Raw genomic sequence first — 20723 nt, 5'->3', positions numbered from 1 at the left:
AAAGACTTTGCAAATGTCTGAATATAACTAAAGTTACTAATTTGTGTGTGTTTGCTGCATTCGTGATGCCATCTCCCATGGCATTCCACGGGAATATTATTGTTCCTGCTGTTACTTTAAATTTAGGGCTAAGGAAAAACGACATACTACTCAGTTGTAAGTGCAGCTTTTACTCAGAAAAACAGAAATACAAATCTATTACTCTGGATCTGCCAGTTTATGCAAATGCAAGTATAATGTGTGTGTGTGTGTGTGTGTGTGTGTGTGTGTGTGTGTGTACAACATGTTTTGTGAATTGGGCCCTTGGCTGAAAGACTAGGGTTTTTTTTAAGGAGAGAGATTCCGTCGAAGGCTGAAGTGGCTACCTCTAGGAACTGCAGTTATTTGGTAAATTAAATGCCGAAACTTCCTCGAGTGTCCAGTCTTACATGCGCTTATACGAGCTAAACACTCCTTTTTATTTCCTCTAGAATCTTTTTATTCTCATATTTTGTTCTATGTATTGTTCCTTTTTGTACACGGGTGTTATTTGATTGCCTTCTAAAAATTGCTAATTTGTTGATATGAGCAATATCTTTATCATTTGGTACAGGTTCGAAGTGACTCGTCCCAAATTGTCAATGAAAGTGTACCTCAGCTTCACACAAAAGCAGCTGAAATGAAACAGATTTATAAGAAGATTGATGTGCTAGAGGTATGTAAATTGATGTATCAATATCTTTCTGTATTGACAAAATCTCCTTGTGCACATCCTCCTCGTCATTAGGTCATTTCACATGGGCGCTTCCTTAAAACCTGCATTGTCTTTGAGGAATCACTTCTTTGATCAATAAACCTAATGTCTTGTGTGCTCATATTTCCTTGAGTAAGATCACACGAGAACTGATGTTTTTTTGTATGTAACCCATCTGTAACCCCTCTTTTGTCTGAACTTTCGAAAGAATGGTGGTTAGCCTAATGCAGTGCTCTCTGAATGATTAATCTCCCTATGACTTGCTGAACTGCTGATCAAGCTATGGTTTAAGCACTAATCTTTCTCCAACTGATCAGATATCTTCACCGCAGCAGACCATGTGAATTAGAACAATTGCCTTCAGTTATTATTGATTGTGTTGCATGATCCATAAGACGCAAAAGGTCCTTACTTTTGAATAGAGTGGGATACTTTTTATTTGTTCCCTAAGGACGTTTGTGCTACCCCCAGTACTGTTTTTCTGTCGGTGGTGTATAGAATGATGGAGTGTGTTTTGATATGGTCTCCCCTCGTTCCTTCAGAAGCCTCTCCTTCCTAGGCAGCGCGTTCATATTTGACCCCCTAGGAATAAGTGCAGCGCTGTCTTGGCTGTGCTGAGTGAAGCTAAATATTCCTCTTAGCCTTGTAAAGTGAGTACATCTGTATTGGAGGCTGCTGAGCCCTCAAAATATCTTAAAAAGGACATGTTTTGGAGCCATAAGAAATTGTTCAAAACGTGATTAATAAATGGTACAATTGGCCAGAAGTCCATGTTTTATAATGATAATTAACACCGTATTGTCAGTCTTGAATATTTTATATTACATAGCAAAGTATCATAGCAAGAGTCCAACAGTCAATGTATTTGGCAGTCAAAAACAAGCAGGTGTTCCAAGTGAAGGCGCAGAGTAAGTGCAAAAGTGTGAGCCAATCAAAACACATATCATAGCACCGATATTTACAATATGAACAAAGCTCCACACCCAAAGGACAACAATATTCCTTAGGAACCCAATGATATAGGCATTTGGGTTAGCACTGAGCAACAATCAATGACACGGGTGGAACTAGATAAGCCGACTTTTCAACCCCTTAAACTGAGTTAACCAGGGAGAAATGTTAGCAACCTACAAGAAATGTCTAATATTCCATACAGTTTATACCCTAGTAAAATACTAGTAGCAGGGTGACCGAGTCTCACCCTACATACCACCTAACCAAACAAGTTAAATTTGTCTACATAAGTCTACACATAGCCTGGACAATGAGGTCTAGTGAAAGATAAAGCACTTGGCCAATTAGTAATAATTTTTTGGGCAAGTGAGTGAAAGACTGAGGCATAGGCTCCTAGGGCTAGATGTAAGTAATGACCCGGTCACTCCACTCACCGCACGGCCCCAGTGTGCCCTGGTCACCGCTGCTGCCTCTAGCGCCGCCACTCCTGCTGCTATTGCCGCTTTCTCGCCTACGTGCCTTCGCCTTCTTGCCTTATCCTTCTGCCTTGCTCTCTTGCCATCTCCCCTGTGGGCTGTTGCTGCTTTTTTGGGCCTCCGCCCTCAGGCTTGCCCCCTCGCCGCTTCCCCTGTGATTTTCCCGCCCTTGTCTCCCCCCGCTCCCCGCCGCTGCTCGCCTGCGGCCCCGCCCCCTTGCTTGGTCCCAATCCCCATTCGCCGCCCCGCTCCCAGCTGCTCCTCCCTCCCACTTCGCCATATATGGCGCGCGAAAGGCAAGCCCGTCTAAGCCTGTCTACACCCGTCCGCGCCTGGACCACGCCCAGCGCCAGGACCCCTGGCCCCTGACGACGACAGCCCACACGACGGACTTACGATGCTGCCACCCTCAACGCACTTAACCCAGGCCGGAACCCAGCCTGCTACCGAGCCAACCCGAAACGCACCGACGGACCCTTCACCTGCCAAGCCTGCAAATTCACCTGCCTCCGGACCTGCACCGCACCCGCAAGACCAGGCACCAGCAACACTCATCTCAAGTGCATCCGGCTCAACACCCGCTCCGTCCACAGGCACGCCATAGAACTCTGGAACCTCCTCGACACAACATCACCAGACGTCGCCTTCCTCACAGAAACCTGGATGAACGCCTCCTCAGCCCCCGACATCGCCATAGCCATCCCACGTCAACCAAACCGGAGGAGGCATCCCCATCATCCATAGAAACACCATTCGCATCACGACCAACTCCGACGACACCCTCACCGCCGCCGAGCACCTTCACTTCCAGATACACACCGACCCCAAGACCACCCTCAGAGGTACTCTCATCTACAGACCACCGGGACCACGCACTCAATTCAGCGAAGCCATCGCAGACTTCATCAGCCCGCACGCCCTCACCTCCTCAGACTACATCCTCCTAGGGGATCTCAACTTCCACCTGGAGAACAACAATGACAGCAACACCGCCGCCCTGCTGCACAACCTCGCCAACCTCGGTCACAAGCAACTGGTGAACACCCCCACCCACTACGCCGGCCACACTCTTGACCCCGTCTTCTCCTCCAGCAAGTACATCTTCTTCAGCCACTCCACCGGACTACACTGGACTGATCACAGCTGCGTCCACTTCAACTTCAGGAGAACCACGACCCACCACCACCCGCATCAGGTTCCCCGCAGAAGCTGGAGCAAGATCACCACCGATCAGCTCACCACCTCCCTCAGCCAGAACCCCCCCGCCAACACAACAAGCAGCCCGCAACCTCACAGTGGCTCATCAACTGCGCCGACGACCTCACTCCACTAAAGAACCCTCCCAGCAAGAAAGCCTCGTGGTTCACCAACGAACTCAAAACCTCCAAGAAAAACTGCTGCACCCTCGAGAAAGCCTGGCGCCACGACCAGACTACAGAAAACATGACAGCCCTCAAGAACGCCACCCGCATACACCACCAGCTGATCCGCACCACCAAAAGGACTACATTCAAAGAACGTCTGGACAACAATACCCACAACAGCAAGGAACTCTTCAGCATCGTTAAAGAGCTCCCCAACCCCAACGCCTACAACATCACACCCTCGCAAGACCTCTGCGACTCACTCGCCTCGTTCTTCCACCGCAAGATCGCCGATATACACAACAGCTTCGGCGCACAGCCCACGCACCCAGCCACCGAACCGACGCCCCCCACCACCACCCTCCACAACTGGACCCCGGTCAGCACCGAAGACACCACCCGCACGATGAACACCATCCACTCCGGATCCCCAACCGACCCCTGCCCTCACCACGTCTTCAACAAGGCCGACTCCATCATCGCACCCCAACTCCTGGACATCATCAACATCTCCTTCGCCACCGCCACCTTTCCGGAAAGCTGGAAACATGCAGAGCTCAGCGCTCTCCTGAAGAAACCCACCGCGGACCCCACGGATCTCAAGAACTTCCACCCCATCTCGCTCCTCCCTTTTCCTGCCAAAGTCATCGAGAAGACCGTCAACAAACAACTCGCCACCTTCCTCGAGACGAACGGATCCCTCGACCCCTCACAGTCCGGTTTCCGAGCTAACCACAGCACCGAGACCGCCCTCATCGCAGCCACCGACGACATCAGATCCCTGCTTGACAACGGGGAAACAGCTGCCCTCATCCTCCTGGATCTCTCAGCAGCATTCGACACAGTATGCCACCGCACACTAACACAGCGCCTCAGCAACACCGTAATCCAAGGAAAGGCACTGGAGTGGATCATCTCGTTCCTCGCCGGAAGAACCCAGAGAGTCCGACTCCCCCCGTTCCGATCCGCGGCTACCAAAGTCATCTGCGGAGTACCTCAAGGATCCTCGCTCAGCCTCACCCTCTTCAACGTCTACATGAGCCCCCTCGCAGCCATCGCACGCCAACACAACCTAAACATCATTCCCTACGCTGACGACACCCAGCTGATCCTCTCCCTCACCAACGACCCCGCCACCGCCAGGGCCAGCCTCCAGGAAGGAATGAAAGACGTCGCAGAGTGGATGAAGACCAGCCGCCTGAAACTGAACTCCGACAAGACGGAAGTCCTCATCCTGGGATCATCCCCCTCCGCCTGGGACGACTCCTGGTGGCCCCCTGCCCTGGGCACCGCACCCAAGCCAACGGACCATGCACGCAACCTGGGCTTCATCCTGGTCTCCTCCCTCAGGATGACCAAACAAGTCAACGCCGTCTCGTCATCCTGTTTCAACACCCTGCGCATGCTCCGAAAGATCTTCCGGTGGATCCCCACCGAAACCAGGAAAACGGTCACCCAGGCCCTCGTCACCAGCCGTCTGGACTACGGGAACACCCTCTACGCGGGAACCATAGCCAAACTCCAGAAAAGACTCCAGCGCATACAGAACGCTTCTGCACGACTCATCCTGGACATCCCCCGCCACAACCACATCCCTGATCATCTGAAAGGCCTGCACTGGCTCCCCATCAGCAAGAGGATCACGTTCAGACTCCTCACCCACGCACACAAGGCTCTCCACGACATGGGACCCAAGTACCTCAACAACCGCCTCACATTCTACACACCCACCTGCCAGCTCCGCTCGACCACCCTCGCCACCGTCCCATGGACTCGCAGAGCCACCGCCGGAGGAAGATCCTTCTCCTATCTGGCGGCCAAGACATGGAACTCCCTCCTCATCCACCTACGACTGACCCAGGACCATCTCTCCTTCAGGAAGCAACTTAAGACCTGGCTGTTCGAGCAGTAGCGGACCTTCCTCCCCCCCCCCCCCCCCCCCCCCCCAGTGCCTTGAGACCCTAGCGGGTGAGTAGCGCGCTCTATAAATCTGCCTGATTGATTGATTGATAGTACATTTGGCAGCCATTTCGTCATACATGAGGGGAGGTGACAAAAAGTTACTTTTTAGGATCGCTGTAATTCATACTTGTTTGGGGTGCGAAAGGGTATATCCTCCTCACTCTGTAGGTGCGTTATTTCTTAGATAATGTGCATTATAGTGGCGTCTAATTTGCGGAGTAGGTAACCGTGTTGAACTCGGGAATTGAATTAGGAGATAATGTGTCCCTGGAGACCAGATGCAAAACAGCATTACAGACAATTAAAGGATTAACTTAAAATGGAGTTTGAGGTCGGAAATTTGGAAAACCATGAAGGTTTATTAACATTTCGTTTGCAGTACAGAAAATATGGAAAATGCAAATGCAACAGTAGTCCCATTCAGTAAAGATTCTTAGAAATCAACTGCCACAAAGTGCCTCACAGTTACGGGAATTATGCAATAATAAGCAAGTCAGAAAAACTGAACAAGTCCCAAAAGTGCAACAAATCAGTAGAGAATCCCGCAATATCCATAGTAGGCTCCCTAAAGTCTCGGGCTCACCCATAAATCCAGAGGGGTTTCTTTAGCTGATTTCAGCATGGAAAATGATGGAAATAGAAAAGTCAGCATGGTGTGACCAAAATACCTTTTGCTACTCCTCAGTTCAACATATATTAGTATTTTAAAACGTTGTATAACTTTAACATTTTAGCACTATCTCACAACATGAATAGTGATTCGCCCATTCTGACCTAATGTCATCCAGAGGTGTCTGAACGAACTAGATATATAAACAATTGCGAGTGCATACAATACAGCTAGCATGGAGAGCCTTGGGAACCAGCAAAAGACTTCCTCCATCGAGGTCTTTAATGATAATAATTCCAAATTTGTAAAGCGCAACTTTTAGAACCATATGCGATGCAAAGAAAACAGTGTGCATCTTGCAGCTGGTGACGTCAAACAATAAATATGAACATACAAGAAATATCATGACATAGCAGCCAATTAAAAAAGAAAAAAAAGATGGAGTCAAGGCCAAACTGAGCACTAGATTAGCCTAAGTCAGGAAAAACATTAAGTCACATCACTTTGATTTTATTTTCTATAATTTGTATATTTATACACATACATGAATGATAACTAATATTAATGCACATATATACTTCCAATTGAGGAATACCTTCCACAGCTCACTAACACTTAAAACATGAAATCTGAACCGTTTTAAGTAGGTTAATGTAACCTCATTTTGACCCAATGTCGAAAGCTAACCCAAAACAACATCCAACATTGATAGCTGTTTTTAGGTCTCGCTTTGGCGAAAGCGCGCTCTCGCCGCGAGGACTATAGCTGTCGGCTCAGCCGACAACGAGTGGAGACAAGAGCTGGCAACGCGCAGCGTTTTGCAATAGGATTAGGTCACGCGCGTGAGCTTCTGCCGTAGACAGCATGGCAGAAAGAATCGTACCACGACGCAGGCCTCGTGAACAGTTCACGTGACTGTGTGTTGTAGGCTTTAGGTTTCGCTTTTAGTCAGCGTGCGTGGGAAGGGCAGGGGGAGTCTGCAGAGGGGCGCGCCGCACCGATAAAGAGGCTGGCTTTGCCTCCTCCCGCCCGCTGTCTGTGTCTTTGCTCCTGCCCGCTGTCCGTGTCCTCGTTCTAAGATGAAGTTGGATGGTTTCGCGTCTGTCTTCCCCATCTTATTTTGAGTTGGGGTATGTGGGCTCAGGGGATAAAAAGTGAGGAAACGCAAGGGTGGTCTTATGGGCGGGGGTAGATGCAAAGTGCTTGCGGTGTCCGGCGTGCCCTGCTCCCACCGGCTGGCAGCCAACCCCCCGTGCCCATACTCCTTACTTCGTGTTTGTCCCTGCAGGATTCTACTTGAGGAGCGTCTGGCTTCATGGGCTCCCCGAGAACGCCCCCACCATCCACTGCAGTCTTTCCTGCACAGGAGACGCGTGTCCTCCACTGCCCGTTGCCGCCTCGGTTCTGTCTCAGGCCATCGTTCCAGCCTCCGACAGAGCGGACGTCCGCGCAGGGGTAAGAATCCAGTCCACACCAGTACTGCAGTGTAGTCTTGCACTCAGCAGGTGTGGTCGTAAACCTGGCTGCTCGTTGGATGATCTCAGGCAAGGTCTGTTTTGGCTCCCGTGGCATACTCTGTCTCCTCGTCGGCTGGCATAGAAATGGCGGTCTCTGCACACACGCGGCTCTCTGCCCTTGCCCAGTGGGTTGTATATGCGCCTGGCCATGCGAGCAGTGAGGTCCCGCTCTTTGTTGGTCAGGATGGGTATTTATCTTCCCAGATTATGGATGATATTTCGCTTGCCCGACAGAGCTCACTCAGGGTGCAGTCATCTTGCCACTGGTGAGACCACGATCAAAAAGTTGGAAATAGTTAAGAGGAACAGAAACCGAGGAGTTCTCACTGCTGCAGGATGGCATTGATAAGACTCACAACAGATTGGTATTGGTTTCTGGACTGGCAGGCAGCCTGTCCAGGAGGTTCTATGATGGAGTGACTTCTGAATAAGAGAGTAAGTATCAGACATTTAGAATTTGGCAGGTGCGCGATACTATCAAGACTCCTGAGTTAATCTTAGCCTACTCCAAGATGGAGAGAATGGTGGTGAAACCATACAACAACCAGGATACCAGCATTGATCCCCAGAACATCAGAGAGAATCGAGTCTTGCACAGAAGCAGCAAAAAGTAAAGACAAATATAAATAGAAAAGAAACAAGCAAAACATCAGGGACTGGAGAGACAGAGAACCAGGAAAGACTGCTGAATAAACTATAGGGAGAAGAGCGCCAATCCAATCACAAGATGTTGCCAGGTACTGAGCTATGATTGCAATGTTGTTAAATATCCTCTGTACATTATACCAAGTATTGGTAAATGCTTTAGGTTTTGCCTATGGGATTATTAATAAGAGGTGTGGGAGCAGTGTATGCGTGCAGGTAGAATGGTGTGAGTGCTCTCTGTGCAGGGAGAGTGATTCATAAAGGAAGGTGGATAAGTGTCTGAGTGCACGGTGAAAGTGCATCAATGCATGGTGATTGATGTAAGTTCAGTGCAGAATGAGAACTGTGTGAGTGTACAGGGTGAGAGAGGTTACCCTGCACATGGTAAGAAGTGTGCAAGTATACTGTGAGCGGCATGTCAATAGTATAGGTGAAGGATGAAAGGTGTGGGTGGAGGGTGAGAGGAATTTGAGTGCTGGGTGAGTGAGGTATGTCAATGGTGTTCGAGTGCAGAGCAGAGTCAGCACTGTGTGAGTGGTGGGTGAGCAGTATCTGACTTCCAGCGCAATGACAGGGTGAGTGTGCAGGGTGAGCAGTGTCTGTAAGTAGATGAAAGGTCTGTAAGTTTTGTGCAGCAGAATATATTTTTATAATACAATTACCTCTTTCATGAAAATCTAATTAAAAGTATGCACAATTGTTTACTCTAATTCACCCTATGAGGGTACTAAGTAACTGAATATAGCCATAGAGTGGTGGTGAAAAAATCATGAAGTTATCAAACGTGTCCGATATATAGTAATGGTAAAGCCATGAAGTTATCCAACATAAAGCTCTGTTGATTTGTCAAACAATGGACAAAATTATATGCACATGCAGTGTTAGTGAAACTGATTAAGCTGTGGAGCAGTCCTAAGTACATAGGCATTGGTGAACCTCTCGAATTTCAAGTGAACATTCACGGTCACAGATAAACCACTCAAAGCCACTCGCCCCCCTTAGTTGAGTACTGAGCCTTCACAGAGCCCTTCAGCCAGGGCAATGGCTAGGAGACAGATAACAGCTATAGAAGCATGATATGCATATCTGGCTAAGACTGGAACCGAGATAGAGAAGAATTTAGAAACTGAACCTCAGCCCTCTCTTCCAGCAGTAGTCACTTTTCACTGTTTACATCCAGTCCATGAAACTCATTGTGCACCAGTGTCCACGGGAAACGGCTCACAGTGGAGACTGGCCAAGCAGTAAACCTCTGTGACATTATTAACAAACAGTGCTCTCTGTGACATGAGAAAAGGGACAACATGTTTAGAAAATATTTGAGCTGGACACTTTCCTACCACCCTAACAGAAAGCATGGTGCTGCTGGCAAGTGCTGAAGCATGTGGGAGAGGTATCGTACATACGTCACCAGCCCCTTGCACTCTCATGTATATTCAGTATCATTCAGAAAATCAAACTATTGCTGCTTTTTCAGAGGGCTTTAAATCAGCATGCTTATAACAAGCAAGACTAGCACTCTATATTACTGCCAACTTTTCTTAGCATAAGCAACAGCTAACCATTCACAAACAATGTTTATATAGCAATTGCAAATTAAAGAAAACAAAATAATTCAAAGCATTGTCATTTCAATGCCAGTAACTCAAACTTTATTGCTGCGAGACCTATTGCATTGCAAATGCTTGTTTTGTTAGGTCCTTGCCCCTCAGTCAGTAAGACACAGTCACTTGCAGTTGAAAAGCTGTACTTTTGGCTGCAAAGGGATAATGTGACAATGAAGACAAATCGAAAAGTCCTACCAAAATGGTTTTTACAATTTAGATTAGTCAGACTAGTCATTTACTGACTTTTCAAAATCCAATGTAAGGAGAAGGGGCTTCACCCACAAAGGATGTCAGAAAGGCAATAATTAATCACACAACATCACACCCACATAACAATTGTTTTATATTGCTTGCCTCATTTAATGGGAAAGTCTTTAGTGCACTTTATCTGGAAAGACTTTCCAGGCAAAACTAAGCCACACCCTTCAAGCAACAAGGGTCCTTTTGTAGCATTTAGTGGAATTGTATCAATAATCACATCTGTGGCACCATTACATGGTGATTGATGAACACTTTTGTGCAGCACTACTGTGTAGCTGTTAATGTTGTCATGAAACAGTGGTGGGATGATATTAGGACAGACATGTTTGTAGCTAGTTATTTTCATTTCAAAGTCTTTATTTCAGCACTTATCAACAAAGTCCATAAAAGAGCAAATGTTAAAATACAGTGCATTGTGAAACAAGCTACAACATTAAAATACATCCAGAGCTTGATAGCACACAAAGAAAACAATGCTAACATTAATCAGAAACGCTTTACCTTGCATGTATTGCACTCAAATGTAAGAATCCACTCTGAAACACACTGCAGGAGACCCCATAGTGCACAAGAAGCACATTGCAACACTGTGGTTGCTGATATTATGTGCAAAAAGCAAAGGTTAAAATACAATACATCATGAAACATACTTTTAAATACATCCAAGGCTTAATGATACACGATCAGAAAAATGCTACAATGAATCAGAAATTCTTTTCCTAGCACATATTGCACTCCAGATGTGAGGGGCAGCACTAAAACACACTGCAGGGTCCTCATGGAGCACAAGAAACGCATTGCACCTCTGCGATTCCTGATATTATGTGCAATAAAAATTGGTTTAAAAAAAACTTCAAAGTAAAATTGTCAAACAAATGTTAAAGCGCAAAGTCCTCTGTTTTGATGTTCCGTCACATGGGCACGGACCGGACACTTGTTGCCATTGATTAATAATGGGGAACAACACAACATGATGTACAGTGCCCAGCCGTAATCTAGTCAGAACAAAATGGTGTTGCGTATTTGTCATCAAGGGCAAGTAAAGTTGGAAACCCTCGGGCCGCTGTACTACCGGTATGTGGCAACCATTGGTTTCCTGTCGTCATCTGTATTCAGTCGCCAGTCTCTAAAAAACAGCCCTTCCAAGGAGCTTTCCAGATGAGTCCAGGAGGGAAATTGGGTGGTAGCACCTCGGGTTAGACCTATCTATTTTCTTGAAAATTGGAACAATGATAGAGTTAACCCATGTAGAGGGTACATAACCCATTGCCACCTCATTAAAAACTCTTGTCAAAATGGGACCCCATAACTCACTCAGACCAGTAAAAGCATCTGCCGGGAACCAGTCAGGTCTAGGGCTTTGCCCTTGGCACAACCTCTCAAAGCAGAAAGAACCTCTTCCAGTCTGAATCCAAGGGCAAGGCTACTCTTAAAAGTGGGACTCATGTATGCATTAGGAGGGTTAGGTCTTGACATATTATCTTCAAAGGGTTGAAGATCCCTTTAAAGTGATCTACCCAAGCTTGCAAAACCACATAGAATAACTTTAAAAAAGGTGTATTTACAGTATTCCAGAACAGGATAATATAATTAGTCTCTGCTGCACAGTCAGATTTGACCAGGCCTTATCCCATAAATCCTTTTTAGGTCGAAGCCTGCGTTGCAGCGCATGCGCTGCTGCAGGCGAGAGTTCTTGTAAACAAGAAGGGGCATGAAACCACGCCCCTTCTGCCATTGGCCGGCCTCGCAAAATGGAGGCCTGCCATTGGACAATGCCCCTGTTTTGATGATTTGTCCGCTATACTCCCTCCTTTTCAGGACTCCGTGACCTGACTTCTGGTGTCGCAAGCCGATTTCCAGAAACGTTGCTATGGCAACCAGGAGGCAGGTCACGGAGTCCTAGAGGGGAGGGATTCAGTAGCTGTTTCCGCCCCCTTTTTTTATTTTTTGTGCGTGCGGTTTTCTGTCTTTGTTACCTGGTTCTCCTTGCTGGAAGGAAGCATTGCAGTGGAGTTAGAGGATGGACCCTCCTTGTTTGGCTGGCTATCACACTGTCCTGTGTACTGTACTCTCTCCAATAATATATTTTAATAAGTGGGTCCAGGACAAGTTTCTTTTATCCATCCGAGGCCGGGGCTCGAACACGGATCCCCAGCTCCAAAGTCCGTAGCGGTAACTGCTGCGCCATCTTTTCTCGCTCTGGGGATCCGTGTTGGAGTCTCCCTTTGTTTGCCTAAAGCCACACATGAGCAGCAGCTCACTGTGCATACTTTTTGTTTAATTTTCGTTGTGCTTTCCACGAGCACCAGTTACGTTACACAATTAAACTTTCAATTTATTAAACGTAGAACGGATCGTTGCAGTTGGTAAATGGCACAATTCCCTACAAGAAAACTGCTGAAGTTATCGTTTGGGCCACAGAAGGGCCAGAAACATTTACGTGCTGCAGCGTGTCTCGTGAAGTGCGCTGAAACAATGAAATTGCGAATGACACGTGAGCGAAAAACTGCATTTCCCGCCGATGTCAAAAAAATATGTGTACTAATTAGTAAATAGCTTTGTGTTCAATGTCATGTCGGCACAGACAATATCAATATTGTATTAACAAGGAAATAGAAACACTCTTTTGAAGTGGAGAGCATTGTCTGGAACAACCGCTGCCTTTTTGGTTTTTATTACCTGAACAGCGAAGAAGACCGTGATAACAAATCACTGAAAACAATGCAGGGCAGACTTTCTATACCCTGCGAATAAGAGGCGCTCGTACTTATGGCAATGATACAGTAAAGAGCAGCAGGTGCCGCCAGCTTCTGATTTACAGAGTGCTGCATATATTCAAAAATAGCTTTCTAGGCGCTAATACTTGCTGCCGGCACGAATCAGGAGAACGGAGAGTAAAACACAGGAATAATCAGATGCCACAGCTAGATTGGACTAATGAAGCAGGTTTTGAGATTTATTAAGAATCTCCAATGATCCGATGTTGCACGTAGTCACGCAGAAGTTTATTCCATGGCTCAGCTCAGCTCCCACCTCTCCCGGAAATACGTAAAAGGAGGTGGATGATCTCTGGCAGGAGAGCACAAAACAGTTCTCCAAACTGATCAGGCCAAAATGATGGACAGCTCTGTGAACATGATCCGGGTTTTAAATCGGATTCCGTCTCACAGGCTGCCATGGCGGTTCCTTAAACTGCAAGACATAGGAAAATATCTCGGGAGATTCAGAAGCATCTCCTGGCCTTCGAATGCTAGACCACCTCGATGCTACTAATTTACTTATCGGGCGAACCTAGGAAGAGTGGGCTCGAGTAATCCAGCCTGGACGAGTTAAGAGGAAGGATCATAGGGTTTTTTGCGGGTAGAGGCAAGAAAATCAGGAACTCGCACTAGAGTCACAGTTAACACCGGCTTCAAGGCAGTCTCCCCACCAGAGACAGTCACTTCAGCCTGCTGGGAGGGAGTGCCTGCTGCCAGCTCAGATGCTGAAATGTGGAGCACCTACAAGGGCCTCTCAGACTGTCATGTTCAATAGAGGAAAATATAGAGGTAGAGCGAAAAAAACAGGTAGGGTGGTAGAGCATTACCATGCCATACTTTCCACTCTACGTGACGCAGCATTCCTCACAGTGGCTCAGCACCATACTCTACACCACATGGGGGTGGTGGCACAAAGCACTCTGCAGCCCATCACACAAGATCCTGCACTCCGTCACACAGCACCCTAAGCTAGATCATACAGCACAACATTACACTGCAGCCAATTGCAAAAAATACACTATCCAAGCCACAGCACCCTAGTCTGCAGCACACAACAATATAACACGGTGTACTGTCGCAGCACACCTCGCAATCCAATGCGCCTCACGAAACAATGCTTAGCACCCCATGAAAAAATGCATTGCACCCCATGAAACAATGCATTGCACCTCACCAAACAACGCATTGCACCTCACCAAACAACGCATTGCACCTCACCAAACGCATTGCACCTCACCAAACAATGCATCGCACCTCACCAAACAATGCATCGCACCTCACCAAACAATCCATCGCACCTCACCAAACAATGCTTCGCACCTCACCAAACCATGCTCTTCACCTCACCAAACCATGCTCTTCATCTCACAAAACCATGCTCTGCACCTCACGAAACCATGCTCTGCACCTCACGAAACAATGCTATGCACCACACAAAACAATGCTCTGCACCGCACGAAACAATGCTCTGCACCGCACAAAACAATGCTCTGCACCGCACAAAACAATGCTCTACACCGCACAAAACAATGCTCTGCACCGCACGAAACAATGCTCTGCACCGCACTAAACAATGCTTTGCACCGGACGAAACAATGCTTTGGTATCCAAAGCCCTGGTATCTCTAGGAGCCGAAGTGCCACCAATGTCCCATCCTTATCAGCAGCTTTTGAATTTCAGTTCTTTTTGCGTCAGTGTCTCCAGACTCTGGCTTACAGACTTTTTTTATTTAAGTGACCCTAGCCCCTGATTTATGGACTTTCCATCCCATTATTCCTAAACCTCCAGTTTTTAGCATTCCTCACATTTGTGCTATTACTCTGCTCTCCATCGCACCATACCGTGTCACGCAGTATACCACATTCAGCAGTGCATTCTACGTCACAGCCCCCTGTTCTATCACAAACATGATCCATCTCTTCCAACAGCACTTACATTTGTAAAGGAACAGCGGATTATGGGAGCTAATGAGTCAAGGGATGGTTTTTCGAAGTGAGGGTCATAAATTTGGCAGATTTTGATTCTCATGAATGAAGACATGGAGGAAGTGACCGTTAATGAAGCTAAATGTAAAGGCATTGACAGCGGGTCCGACTAATGTTAAATAGCATTGGCAGCACTAATAAGTCTCGCCTTTGGGATATATTAGGTTTGCCAGTGGTTTTTAGCCTAGCTGCACAGAGGCTGTGCAGCATGGCTGAAGGGAAAAAAAGCCTTAGACAAAGACGGCAGTTTCACTTTGCAGCCCTGCACACGCATGCGTGCGCCTACAAAATGACACAGCTACTTTTTTCTTACCTTTTTAGTTACTGTTCTGAGTTGGATCGTTAAATAAAATGGAACAAACATTGGCATAGCCAATAGGTCTCGCCTTTGGGACCTTGTAAGTGTTTAGCTATGCAACGGTTGATGTTGTTGCACCAAGGATATTGTGCTGCTTAACTAAATACTTATAAGGTCCCAAAAGCGAGACCTATTGGCAATGCCAATGCTTGTTACTAGAGGCTAGCACCTCGTTATAATATTTCCTTAGGGGCTATAACAACACAGTAATCCCTAGGAACATAGTGAAGTGCCGCCCTCAACTTTTTGAATGCCTTTGTATACGTGGAATTAAACCAACTATGTTTATCACTTGTCCCTTTCCTGGCAGGGTGCAATAAAAGAGAATAAAAGATAATTGATTTAAAAGTAAAGACCAGTCTTTCATTGTCCAGAATAGGGGCTAAACGAAGATCAAATTAATTTTCCTTAAGGATTAGCAAATTCTGCAGAACACACCTAGGTTCAACACCTGACCACCTGATGCAAACCCCATTCGGCCTGACGGGGATGATATTAGTTACACAGATAGAGGCATTAGGGCACTCTGTGTAAAGGGTCATCGATAGCACTACAGGGTTATCATCACTTACATCTGTTTGCTTAACCCTAATATTTAAGACTAAATTATTAACAGAAGAACTAATTAGAAAATGATCTATTGTGGAATGTGCGCCTCTCCCTATGAACATATGAATCTGTAGGTTGCATAAAATATTATTGCGTTCTAGCAGCAACAAATAATTTTTGTGAATCAGAGTTTAAAGCCTTACCATAGGATCAGCGTAGGAAATGATTAGTGCCAACCACCGCACAGTTTGAAAAAAAAACCACACTGGCTGAGTTACTGCATTTTATTAATGTTAAAATCACCAGCCCATACAATTACAGGTAAGTTTTGCTAATGATAAAAATGTATCTGAATCAACCTCCAAAGTGTTAACCACATTGCTGTGAGTGGAATCAAATTTGTTCTTCTAAAAGTCAATCAGGACCAAATCAGCCCCCCCCCCCCCCGCTCCCCGAATGATGATAACGCAAATTTATAATACGGGGAACAAGTAACGGCTATACTGATAGTAAAAGACAGCAAGTTCGAAGTGAACATCTGTAACCCACCTTTAGCAAGGCCTGTGGGTGACAGTATTGCTGCTGCAAATATGAAAGAAAAACCTTCACCTTCAACATGCAAGGGTTCCGGTGTCCAAATTATGTGGGTGTTAGCGATAACATTGAGCCAATCTGGGGTAGTTAACTTGTTCTTAAGCCCTGAGATGTTCCAGGAGACATACCCTCATAACCCATTGTAGCCGGATTGAAATAAAGGGGAGTTTGGACCCGACTGGTTAGGACTTCTCACCAATAACCCATTGCCAAGCAACAGGGAAGTACTAGAGGTAGAAGCATTAGACACTACTGGGGATATGTCAGTAAAGCAAGTAGATAAATTGGTTGAGGCTGGGGGAACATTCGGACCCAAAATACAGGGGGTGACCACTACATCTTGAAATCACTCTACCATTTGCAAGTCATTCAAAACGGTACGCAGACATAATATCGAACTTTTAATATCGAAGTGACATAATATCGAAGTTTAAATATCGATGATGAAAAATATCGGAATCACAAATATCGATGACAAAAATATCGTAATAAGTATGTGTGCTGAAATATCGATAACAAAAATATCTAAGTAAAAATATCGTTGTAAAGAAATATCGATAAATAGTAAAAATATCGAAATAAAATATATAGTAATAATTATGTAGTAATATGTGTTATTGTTGTGTAATAATTAATAATATTTAGAATTTATTAATAGTAATATATAAAATATAATAAAAAAAATAAAAAAACATATAAATTTAGGAGCGGGATGTTGGGTTAATAGGGGATAAGGGTGGGGAGTGTATTAAAAATGTATATATTATAAATATAAAATTGCAGAATTTTCATTTTAATTAGAAAATATTAAATAAAAAAACATTTTTAATATAAATTTTTTATAAAAATTAATTAATTGATATATAAATTTAGGAGCGGGATGTTGGGTTTATAGGGGATAAGGGTGGGGAGTGTATTAAAAATGTATATATTAAAAATATAAAATAGCAGAAATTTAATTTTAAATTGGAAATTTTTTAAAAATAAAAATTTAAAACTTTTTTTTAATAAAAATTAATTTATTGATATAAAAATTTTGGAGCGGGATGTTGGGTTTATAGGGGATAAGGGTGGGGAGTGTTTTTAATTTTTTTTAATGTTTTATTTTTTTTGTAAAAATATAATAAAATTACAAAAATATTTTGAAATTAAAAATTTATATTTTACAAAACAACATTTTATTTAAAAAATGTTTTCAAATATATTTTTTACAAATTTTGATATTTGAAATATATGTTATTTTTACAAAATTATTTTAAATTAATATAATATAAACAATGTTTATAAATAAATATATTTAAATAGGAGAAAAAAATAAAAATGGTTAAATAATTCTGCATAAAAAAAGTGTTTTACATTGTAAATTTATTAGGAAAAAATTACATAAATACTTCAAAATATTTTTCTTTAAAATATATATTTTTTATAAAAAATTTATAAAATATCTAAAAACATTTATTAAACAAATATGTACTTTAAATAAAAATTTAAAATTTCGATTTTTGATTTTTTTTTTTAAATAAATTGCGCATTTTTTACCAACGCAGGTACCTTTACAACGCATACCATTACAACGTAAGTATTGGTAAGTATAAAATTATTATTTACATTTTATATGGGGTTTTTTTTTAAAGGGATATTTTTAAGGGTCCAGGGTCAGTTTTCAGTTTTTGGGTAAAGGGGTATTTTTAGTGTTTAGGGTCAGTTTTCAGTTTTTGGGTAAAGGGGTATTTTTAGGGTTCAGGGTCAGTTTAAGGTTTTTGGGTAAAGGGGTATATTTTGGGTTCAGGGTCAGTTTTTGGGTAAAGGGGTATTTTTAGGGTTAGGGTCAGTTTTGGGTTTTTGGGTAAAGGGGTATTTTTAGGTTTCAGGGTCAGTTTTCAGTTTTTGGGTAAAGGGGTATTTTTAGGGTTCAGGGTCAGTTTTCAGCTTTTGGGTAAAGGGGTATTTTTAGGGTTCAGGGTCAGTTTTCGGTTTTTGGGTAAAGGGGTATTTTTAGGGTTCAGGGTCAGTTTTTGGTTTTTGGGTAAAGGGGTATTTTTAGGGTTCTGGGTCAGTTTTGGGTTTTTGGGTAAAGGGGTATTTTTAGGGTTCAGGGTCAGTTTTGGGTTTTTGGGTAAATGGGTATTTTTAGGGTTCTGGGTCAGTTTTGGGTTTTGGGGTTTGGGGTAAAAGGGTATTTTTAGGGTTTAGGGTCAGTTTTGGGTTTGTGGGGTACAGGGGTACAGGGTTAAATTTAATTTACATTATTTTCATTAAATTAAATTACATTAAATTAAATTATATTATTTTCAATTAATTTTAATTAATAAAATTATTATATATTTACCAATACTTACGTTGTAATGGTATGCGTTGTAAAAGTATGAGTTGTAACGTCATACATCCAAATAAAATATACTGTTTGAAAAATACATATACAATGTATATATTCAAATACATGTTGTTAGTAAACCATAGTTTAGTATTTATATTAATATAAATATATTAATATTACATTTTGTAACAAACTTTTTAATTGAAGAAAATATTGTAGAATAGATTTATTTATATACGTTTTGTTAATTTTTTTTACACCATTTCAACATTTTTACAATTATAATAATAAATATGTATTTTATAATATTTATTTTTATAATTTTACAAATTGTGTACATTTTTCTAAGTAATTTAATACAAATAAAAAATTACTATTTTTTCATAGTATTCCTTGGTTTTTTAAATTGACAAATACTTTGCTTGCATTAAATAATAAGTGTGTAATTTCTATCATTTTCTTTAGTTTTGGGTCCTTTATTTTGTAACCGGTTTAGGTCGTTTTGTGTCATTTTGAGGAAGTTCAGCTAGCGGTTGGGAAACACTTCACGTCTCTGAAGGTAAGGTTTATTTCATATGTTTTAACTGTGTTTTACATTAATTTTGAGAGTAGTTTGGTCGTATTTAGTGTTGTTAGAAGTAAATGTGTTGTATTGGAGATTATGATATGTTGTGTTTGCGGATGTACATGTAACGTACTTTTTAGTGTTGTATTGGCTTGTGTGTAGAGTTAGTGTTTCGATGTTTAAGTTTATTATTCGAAATATTATGTTGCTATTACTTTTAGTAGGACTGTATGTGTTATTTTATGTGGGTGGGAATATTTCTTTTATGTCTTTCACTTGCAGGAGTTCCTGATGTCCGAAGGAAGCGTTTTTTTTTGGGGAGAAGTGTTCGTTAGTTTTATTAACTAATAGTTTGTAGACACTTCTTCAAATTTTTGGGTTTACTGGAGCGTTTTTTCTACATTTTTACATTTTTCAGGTTTTTTATGGTATTTCGAAAGAGCTTCGTGGAATGGATTTATCTATTTTGGGACACGTGTATTTTTTCATTTTTTTTTGGGTAACTGGTATTCGAAACTGGATTATTTTGGTGGTAATGGATTCTACATCATTTGGAATATCTTTGGTAAGTTATTTAAATTTTTTAGATTTGTGGGTGGGTAATGTTTTCATGATTATTGTTTAGTTTTATTTATTTCAAAAATAATTAATGTGTATATATATTTAATTATATAATATATATTCCATACATTAATTTTTTCCGAAATAAATTATATGAATGTAATCTTATTGTATTACAACATTTTTCTATTGAGATTGTTTTTGGATTACAGTAGTTTACAGTAGTGTTTTGGCTATTATATTGAGGTATTCCATGCCTGTTGTGCTAGGGTACAGCTTTACTTGTTGCTCTAGGTATTTGTGCATTTGTTTTGTTTGTTTGGATGTTTTTGGAGTTAGTTCAGTAATGGATTGCTCCATTCTGAATTCCTGATAACTTTGCTCTTTTTGGAGGCATGTAATGAATTTTTCTAATGTTGGTTTAGTTCGGCCTGTTGATTGGAGGAAGGCATTGTGCCAACCTTCAACTGCGTTGTTTGTTTTAGATTCTCCATTTAAGGTGGTTCTGTAAACATTCCACCAGGGTATTAAGATTTTAGGATTTCTCCTGTGGCCAGATCTATGGAGTCTACCTATCCAAGTGTCCTCAAAGTAGTCTAAGAGAGGACTTAACTTTGCTTCATTTTGTTTGTAAAATTGGCTGTCTATTAAAAGGTTGTAGTGTTCGGCCACATCTGTTTCAGGGACGTAAGCTAGTGCTATCAGTTTTTTTATTTGATATGCAAAAGATGAGCTTGTAGCATATTCTATGCTTAGAGTAGTTTTTTGTAAATGCCTCCAAAGACACTGATTAAAATGATAATAGCAGCCTTGGATACAAGTATGGGGGTGTATTTTTAAAATAGCTGAGAGCATTGCTTGTTCAAAATCCAGTATAATTTTTTCAGGGGAATAGTCATTTGTTTT

At 42.8% G+C, this 20723-nt stretch overlaps 1 protein-coding gene across 2 annotated transcripts in view; it reads left to right on the top strand.

The window, feature by feature from the left end:
• Positions 1-20723, top strand: part of BLOC1S4 (biogenesis of lysosomal organelles complex 1 subunit 4) — a 108682-nt gene that overhangs the window by 60341 nt on the left and 27618 nt on the right. Inside the window, exons 3-4 of one of the 2 annotated variants that reach the window (XM_078687863.1) lie at positions 593-694; positions 19188-19250. In XM_078687863.1, the coding sequence (XP_078543989.1) occupies positions 593-694; positions 19188-19250 (165 nt within the window). The remainder of the gene's footprint in view (positions 1-592; positions 695-19187; positions 19251-20723) is intronic. The other variant, XM_078687864.1, reaches the window with a different exon arrangement.

Source organism: Lissotriton helveticus, chromosome 4_1 (genome assembly GCF_964261635.1).
Source record: "Lissotriton helveticus chromosome 4_1, aLisHel1.1, whole genome shotgun sequence".
In the NCBI taxonomy this organism is placed as follows: Eukaryota; Metazoa; Chordata; class Amphibia; order Caudata; family Salamandridae; genus Lissotriton; species Lissotriton helveticus.
Note: the sequence above shows the minus strand (reverse complement) of the source record. Positions and strands in the feature narration are given on the sequence as shown.